This window comes from Salvelinus fontinalis, unplaced genomic scaffold (assembly GCF_029448725.1).
Source record: "Salvelinus fontinalis isolate EN_2023a unplaced genomic scaffold, ASM2944872v1 scaffold_0064, whole genome shotgun sequence".
In the NCBI taxonomy this organism is placed as follows: Eukaryota; Metazoa; Chordata; class Actinopteri; order Salmoniformes; family Salmonidae; genus Salvelinus; species Salvelinus fontinalis.
This window is the reverse complement of record NW_026600273.1, coordinates 129,970-138,420: the sequence shown is the minus strand read 5'-3', so window position 1 is coordinate 138,420 and position 8,451 is coordinate 129,970. Positions and strand designations below refer to the sequence as shown.

The 8,451-nt window shown below is 42.1% G+C and overlaps 1 protein-coding gene across 2 annotated transcripts in view; it reads right to left on the bottom strand.

The window, feature by feature from the left end:
• The window catches only part of LOC129842755 (zinc finger protein 239-like), a 54,357-nt gene extending 46,229 nt beyond the window's left edge, over window positions 1–8,128 (bottom strand). Inside the window, exons 1-2 of one of the 2 annotated variants that reach the window (XM_055911390.1) lie at window positions 6,679–8,128; window positions 1,945–3,530 (exon numbers count right to left, since the gene is read on the bottom strand). In XM_055911390.1, coding sequence (XP_055767365.1) covers window positions 2,929–3,530; window positions 6,679–7,012 — 936 coding nt within the window. In that variant the 5' untranslated portion in view covers window positions 7,013–8,128 and the 3' untranslated portion in view covers window positions 1,945–2,928. Of the gene's footprint in view, window positions 1–1,944; window positions 3,531–6,678 lie in introns of those variants that run through there. The other variant, XM_055911392.1, reaches the window with a different exon arrangement.
• Window positions 8,129–8,451: the final 323 nt, after the last annotated feature.

Sequence of the window (8,451 nt, the reverse complement as noted above, 5' to 3'; positions counted from 1 at the left end):
TGTTGTGTTGCTACCATGTTGTTGTCATGTTGTGCTGCTACCGTGTTGTTGTCATGTTGTTGCCATGTTGTGCTGCTACCATGTTGTTGTCATGTTGTTGCCATGTTGTGCTGCTACCATGTTGTTGTCATGTTGTGCTGCTACCATGTTGTTGTCATGTTGTGCTGCTACCATGTTGTTGTCATGTTGTGCTGCTACCATGTTGTTGTCATGTTGTGCTGCTACCATGTTGTTGTCATGTTGTGCTGCTACCATGTTGTTGTCATGTTGTGCTGCTACCATGTTGTTGTCATGTTGTTGTCATGTTGTGCTGCTACCATGTTGTTGTCATGTTGTGCTGCTACCATGTTGTTGTCATGTTGTGCTGCTACCATGTTGTTGTCATGTTGTGCTGCTACCATGTTGTTGTCATGTTGTGCTGCTACCATGTTGTTGTCATGTTGTGCTGCTACCATGTTGTTGTCATGTTGTGCTGCTACCATGTTGTTGTCATGTTGTGCTGCTACCATGTTGTTGTCATGTTGATCTGCTACCATGTTGTTGTCATGTTGTGCTGCTACCATGTTGTTGTCATGTTGTTGTCATGTTGTGCTGCTACCATGTTGTTGTCATGTTGTGCTGCTACCATGTTGTTGTCATGTTGTGCTGCTACCATGTTGTTGTCATGCTGTTACCATGTTGTTGTCATGTTGTGCTGCTACCATGTTGTTGTCATGTTGTTGTCATGTTGTTGTCATGTTGTGCTGCTACCATGTTGTTGACATGTTGTGCTGCTACCATGTTGTTGTCATGTTGTTGTCATGTTGTGCTGCACATTAAAAACACCAGCATGTTGGACATTAAAAACACCAGCATTATTCCCATGCATAATAGAGTGTGTTTTTTAACCTTTATTTAACTAGGCAAGTCAGTTAAGAACAAATTCTTATTTACAATGAAGGCCCACCAGAAGGCAAAAGCCCTCCTGCGGGGACGGGGACTAGGATTAAAAATGAATAAAAATATAGGATAAAACACACATCACGACAAGAGAGACACCACACTACATAAAGAGACCTAAGACAACAACATAGCAAGGCAGCAACACATGACAACACAACATGGCAGCAGCACAACATGGTAGCAGCACAAAACATGGTACAAACATTATTGGGCACAGACAACAGCACAAAGGTAGAGACAGCAATACATCACACGAAGCAGCCTCAACTGTCAGTAAGAGTGTCCATGATTGAGTCTTTGAATGAAGAAATAAAACTGTCCAGTTTTACTGTTTTCTGCAGCTCGTTCCAGTCGCTAGACATTGAATTGACGTCTGTGTCTCTGTTGAAGGTTGTAGGTCTTCCAGCAGGACAACAACCCTGAACTCAAATCAAATCTGGAGTGTTCTGTTCTGGAGTGTTCTGTTCTGGAGTCTTCTGTTCTGGAGTGTTCTGTTCTGGAGTGTTCTGTTCTGGAGTCTTCTGTTCTGGAGTGTTCTGTTCTGGAGTCTTCTGTTCTGGAGTCTTCTGTTCTGGAGTCTTCTGTTCTGGAGTGGCCAGCGAAGAGTCCTGGAGCCTCATGTATCAATATTGTGTAGAAACTGTTATATATATTATATATATATATATATATATTCTAAATACTACTTTCGAATGGAATTTAGAATGTTTGTAGGCATAGAAAAGGTGTGATTTGCCAAACAACCCTACGAGTGTCACAGCACACTGGTAGGAGATAACCATTAATAAAATACAAATTGTTCTGAGCTTCAGTGCTACTGCACCACCTTGGCTATTTGCATTTCGAAATGCCCCTAATTAACCATATATGGTCAAAATCATCCCTTTGATAAAGCCCACGGGGGAAATATACAACACCGTACCATGAAATATGACACAATCAACAACGAAAAAAGCGATGAAAAAATAAAACTTTTCAGAGACTGAAATAGAGGTGCTCGTGTCAAAGTTTGAGTACAGCTTTAATTTGTCTCCGTTGTGGCTTAAGAACACAGAGAGATTAACCAATAAGAACACAGAGAGATTAACCAATAAGAACACAGAGAGATTAACCAATAAGAACACAGAGAGATTAACCAATAAGAACACAGAGAGAGGACTATTATAACTCAAGTTGCTTTAGCAAGAAGGTAAATATACGTTGAATGAGTAGACAACACTCCCCAATAAGCCATCCACCCTCAACAGCTTCCTCCTGTAAGGGTATAGGCAACACACTGCTGTTCTGCAGAACTGAATGAGTCGTGAGTCGTGGCCACACATTCAGCAGCATCTTCTGCTCATATTTGGGAACCCATTGATGACATCATGTCAAAGAAACCCCTCTTTGACTTCAACCTGTTGTGTGATGGCGTCTATGGCAGTGTGGCAAAATGTTCCAACAGAGCAGATCAGACATCTCTCCTTCCATTTCAAAATGTATTATCTCTTAGTCTTTTAACAGTATTTACAGAATGGATTACCTTTCACACGTGCCTCTAATGTAACAAATTACTGGACTTTATACAGATTGTAATCGTTAGAAATGCATTGATGCGGTCAAATTATATATAGCCTGTCAAGATATGGAAATACAATGAAAACTAAAAATATTTTCCTTATTACTCTCACACTGTCAGACAGACGTTCTGGATCATACAAGACAAGGCTCCTGTTTCTATGAGCTGTTCTGGAAGGCTACTTACTTATATAATAATTTACATTTTGCAAATAATATAATGAACAACATCATAGGGTTGACATTTTGCATCCAATCAATCGAGGCTCATAAGAAAAATAATATACATATTTTAAAATATTTTATCTGATTTTAGACATGATCAGGTCTCCAGATAAAAAAACAAAAGCAAAAGTAAAGTTTTTTTTTTAATGATTTCATATAAACAATACGATTTCATTTGGCATGAACAAAAACACTAATTCTCAGTCAAAAACATAAGTCAGAACACAGCCTCTCTATTCTCTCATGTGATTTCAGGTCGTCTGACTGGGAAAATGTCTTTCCACAATGAGAGCAGTGGTATGTCTTCTCCTCCTGTGTATGTATCCTCTGATGAGATTTCAGGTTCCCCAACTGAGTAAAACTCTTTCCACAGTGGGAGCATTGGTAGGGCTTTTCTCCTGTGTGTGTCCTCTCATGCTTTGTCAGGCCTTCTAACCACCTAAAACTCTTTCCACAGTGGGAACAGTGGTAGGACTTTTCTTCTGTGTGTATTCTCTCATGGGACTTCAGGCTTCCTAACCAGGTAAAAGTAATTCCACAGTGGGAGCAGCGGTAAGGCTTATCTCCAGAGTGTATTCTCTTATGTATTTTCAGGCTCCCTAACTGACTAAAACTCCTTCCACACTGGGAACATTGGAAAGGCTTTTCTCCTGTGTGTGTCCTCTCATGCTCTTTTAGGTTTCGTAACTTAGTAAAACTCTTTCCGCAGTGGGAGCAGTGATGTCCTTTGGCTGGTTTGGGCATCTCTGGGTCTGGTTCCCCTGAAGGACTCTTCCTGCTGTCAGAGGGAGAGTCTGGTCTCTCTCCTGCCAAAGACAAACATATTATTTAGTTAAACAGAGGCCTGAATGAAACCTCCACATGATAAAACTGTCTTCCTATGAGGTTTAATCTAGACTAGACCCCCCCCCCCCTACATTCCTCAATAACACAAGGTCAGTTTTCACAACATTACATCATTAAACGTAAACTTGGTGAGATAAAAAAAAAAAAAATGATGTAGAGCTCCAAATCTAATCTTGTTCTCATGGGTGTCATGTTTAGGTCGAAAAGTGTACTAAATGGTCATAAAATTTACATTTCGACCTCCAAGTTGAACCACAAAGATGGTTGGAGGTCCACACATCAGAGAATGTTGAACTTGAATGGGAATATCAGCTGTTTTAAATTATACTGTCAATCCTCCATAAGAAACCTGTTGGAAATCATAAAAATTAAACAGAATAGAGAGGGACCATTCAAGTTGACATTCAACGGTTGGACGGACCGGCGGCCATCTTTGTGGTAGTAATTAGAAGTTAAAATGTAAATTTCATTACAATTTCAATGATGTTGTCACGACTTCTACCGAAGGTAACTCCTCTCCCTGTTCGGGCGGCGCTCTGCGGTCGGCGTCGCCGGTTTACTAGCCGCCACCGATCCCTTTTTCCTTTTCTGGTTGTTTTGTCTGTGATCCTTTTCACACCTGGTTTCATTTGCGTTTATTTCTGTGTGTATATAGGGCACCTGTTGCCTGCCTTAGTTTGTGCGGGATTAAGCTTGTGTGTATTTGCGCTCGATTATATGTGATGTTTTCACTATTACGCACGTGTATGTAAAGTGTCGGAACTGTGTTTGTTCCTCCGTGCGTTTGAGTTTCTGAATATCGAGAGCGTAGTTTTTTGGATTTTCGTCTGTGCCATTTTTGTATTGGTGGACTATATGATTAAACACGCTTCTCAGATATCCCTGCTCTCCTGCGCCTGACTCCTACACCTCTCACCGAGACGCACCTTATCACAGATGTACTGCAGTGGTCTGAAGCAGAGGTGCAAAGTACTTAAGTAAAGATACTTTAAAGTACTACCTAAGTACTTTTCCTTGACATCCAAAAGTACTCGTTACATTTTTAATGCTTAGCAGGACAGCAAAATGGTCAAATTCACACACTTTTCAAGAGAACATCCCTGATCATCCTTACTGTCCTGGAGTGGCCTAGCCAGTCTCCAGACCTGAAGCCAATATGAAATCTTTGGAGGGAGCTGAAAGTCCGTATTGCCCAGCGACAGCCCCAAAACCTGAAGGATCTGGAGAAGGTCTGTATGGAGGAGGAGTGGGCCAAAATCCCTGCTGCAGTGTGTGCAAACCTGGTCAAGAACTACAGGAAACGTATGATCTCTGTAATTGCAAACAAAGGTTTCTGTACCAAATATTAAGTTCTGCTTTTCTGATGTATCAAATACTTATGTCATGCAATAAAATGCAAATTAATTACTTAAAAATCATACAATGTGATTTTCTGGATTTTTGTAAGTAGGAAAACCTGCAAAATCGTCAGTGTATCAAATACTTCTTCTCCCCACTGTATAGTGTTTTTTGATAAACCGTTTTTTACAAATCCGTCAAGACACCAACTTAGACTTTACAGTGAAATTCTTTACTTACAAGCCCTTAACCAACAGTGCAGTTCAAGAAGAAGAAAACATTTACCAAGTAGACTAAAATAAAAAGTAATAATAAAAAGTAACACAATGAGAATAATGAGGCTATATACAGGGGGCACCGGTACCGAGTCAGTGTGGAGGTTATATACAGGGGGCACCGGTACCGAGTCAGTGTGGAGGTTATATACAGGGGGCACCGGTACCGAGTCAGTGTGGAGGCTATATACAGGGGGCACCGGTACTGAGTCAGTGTGGAGGTTATATACAGGGGGCACCGGTACCGCGTCAGTGTGGAGGCTATATACAGGGGGCACCGGTACTGAGTCAGTGTGGAGGTTATATACAGGGGGCACCGGTACCGAGTCAGTGTGGAGGCTATATACAGAGGGCACCGGTACAGAGTCAGTGTGGAGGCTATATACAGGGGGCACCGGTACTGAGTCAGTGTGGAGGCTATATACAGGGGGCACTGGTACCGAGTCAGTGTGGAGGCTATATACAGGGGGCACCGGTACTGAGTCAGTGTGGAGGCTATATACAGGGGGCACCGGTACCGAGTCAGTGTGGAGGTTATATACAGGTGGCACCGGTACAGAGTCAGTGTGGAGGTTATATACAGGGGGCACCGGTACTGAGTCAGTGTGGAGGCTATATACAGGGGGCACCGGTACCGAGTCAGTGTGGAGGCTATATACAGGGGGCACCGGTACCGAGTCAGTGTGTAGTCAGTGTGGAGGTTATATACAGGGGGCACCGGTACCGAGTCAGTGTGGAGGCTATATACAGGGGCACCGGTACCGAGTCAGTGTGGAGGTTATATACAGGGGGCACCGGTACCGAGTCACTACCCTCTGTAGCGCCTTACGGTCAGATGCCGAGCAGTTGCCATACCAGGTGGTGATGCAACCGGTCAATATTTGACTATTTTACCTGCCAGAGCCAGTCTACCTCTGAAAATAACATACACTCATTGGACCTTGAGGAGTAACGGGGACAGCAATCAGCAGTAGAAACAATAACAAAGCGTACTCCCTGCCTGTTTCGGTAAAAAGCTGAGGGATGGGGCTGGAGAAATGCAACCATCCAGGATATCAACATTCTAGTTAACCATGTTTTGGGGATATACCGTGTTTGTTTATATTTACTGACAAACATTGGAGTAAAAAAAGCTCATATTTTGGGTTCTGATGGGGTACGACAGTTGAACTAAAATCATGAGGCATTTATAAGTGAATTCTTCAAGAAACAATGGGTACATATCATTAATGTATAAGCCCCAAAATGGATGTAACAACTATTGATTGCCCCTTTAAGACTACATATTGGGCTAATCTAATAGGAGATATTGAGGACTACAGTATTTCAGGCATTGTCATTAGATGCATTTGATCAATTGTTAATGTTTTGTTGATGGTCCACTCTTGATGTTCTACACGTTACAGTGTAGCTTCAGCCATTCCTACAGAACAACATTAAAGTGTAGAACCCCTTTACTGCATATTGGTTCAACGACTGCAGAGACGGTACTTACTGGTGTTAAACAGATCTCCAACCTCCTCTTCTTCCTCCTTCTCCTCTTTCAATGTGACAGTCATCTCCCCCGCCTCCTCTTTCACTCCAAAAACTGCTCTCTCCTCTTTCTCTTCCTCATCTTCTTTTATTGTAACATCATCCTCCTCTTTCAATCTGAACGCGTCTTCCTCTTCTTTCACTGTAACGTCTTTCTCTTCTTCTTTCACGGTAACAGCCTCACCCTCTACTTGTTTTTGTATTGTAACATCTTTCTCTTCCTCTTTAACGAGAGCTTCTTTCTCCATCCAGCAGACCTCTTCTTTAGTAGGAGGAGAGTAGCTTAGTGAACTCATGGTCGGAGATGTTAGCTAGCTAGCATTAGCGACTTGCTTAGTTCTAAGCTAACTTAGCAAACCAGCTAGCTGACAAACAACGTAAATATATAATTAAATTGGCCAACAAGTACATAAGACAGAAGTGTGTTTAATACACAGCGACTAATATACACCAAAACAGTGTAAAGCGGGTGAATGTTGTAGCTGTGTTTGCTAGAAAGCTACCGAGGTGTCTGACTAGCTGTTGTTGTTGAAGGAGCGTCCCGTCCACTAGATTGTACGTCACACTGGCAGCATCGCCTGAACCTAAAAGACGCACATCGCCATCTGCTGACTGGAGTGGGAAACGCAGTTGAGGAACCAAATGTTAATTTTTCATTTATTTCATAAAAGTTTAATATTATATTAAGTCGTTTAAAGAGAAGCATGTGTTGATTGATTCGTGTTTAATGAGTGAGAGTTTAAAACAAACTTTACACCCACTACATATTTTCATTGAACCATACTTCTGACATGGATCATTTTGACCCCAGAGGCATATCTTTTATCATAGCCAAAATGTGGTTTATTCAATTCTTCCAATTTTGCATGACTTTGTCAAGCAACTTGTTCTTAATAAATCTAAATCATGGATTAGAGTTTCTGTATCAATATGGACTTTTAACAAATTCAAATCCTTTGGAGTAATTTTGACCCAAGCCAACAGCATCTTCGATAAATAGGACATTTATTTAAAATCAAAATCACATTTTATTGGTCACATACACGTGTTTAGCAGATGTTTTTCTGTAGCCGATTGATCTGCTGTGGTGAAGCTGTTATCTGACTATCTGGCTGGTAGGGCGTATTCAAAGAAGGATTGAATGTAGCTGATATAGACTTTCAGCAGTGTCTGACACAAATAAAAAAATAAAAATAAACAGAAATATTATGATGGGATGGCTATTGAACAGAACTTTAAAACCTGGTTTTCTTGTATGTACCAGTTCATGAAATCACACATTTGACATTTATGCTCACTGAGTCTGTACATAGTCAAAGCTTTCCTTAAGTTTGGGTCAGTCACAGTGGTCAGGTATTCTGCCCTTTCTCCGCCTCTCTCCCTTTTCACTCCCTCTCTCCGCCTCTCTCCCTTTTCACTCCCTCTCTCCATTTTCACTCCCCTCTCTCCGCCTCTCCCTTTTCACTCCCCTCTCTCCGCCTCTCTCCCTTTTCACTCCCTCTCTCCGCCTCTCTCCCTTTTCACTCCCTCTCTCCGCCTCTCTCCCTTTTCACTCCCTCTCTCCACCTCTCTCCCTTTTCACTCCCTCTCTCCCTTTTCACTCCCCTCTCTCCGCCTCTCTCCCTTTTCACTCCCCTCTCTCTGCCTCTCTCCCTTTTCACTCCCTCACTCCGCCTCTCTCCCTTTTCACTCCCTCACTCCGCCTCTCTCCCTTTTCACTCCCTCTCTACGCCTC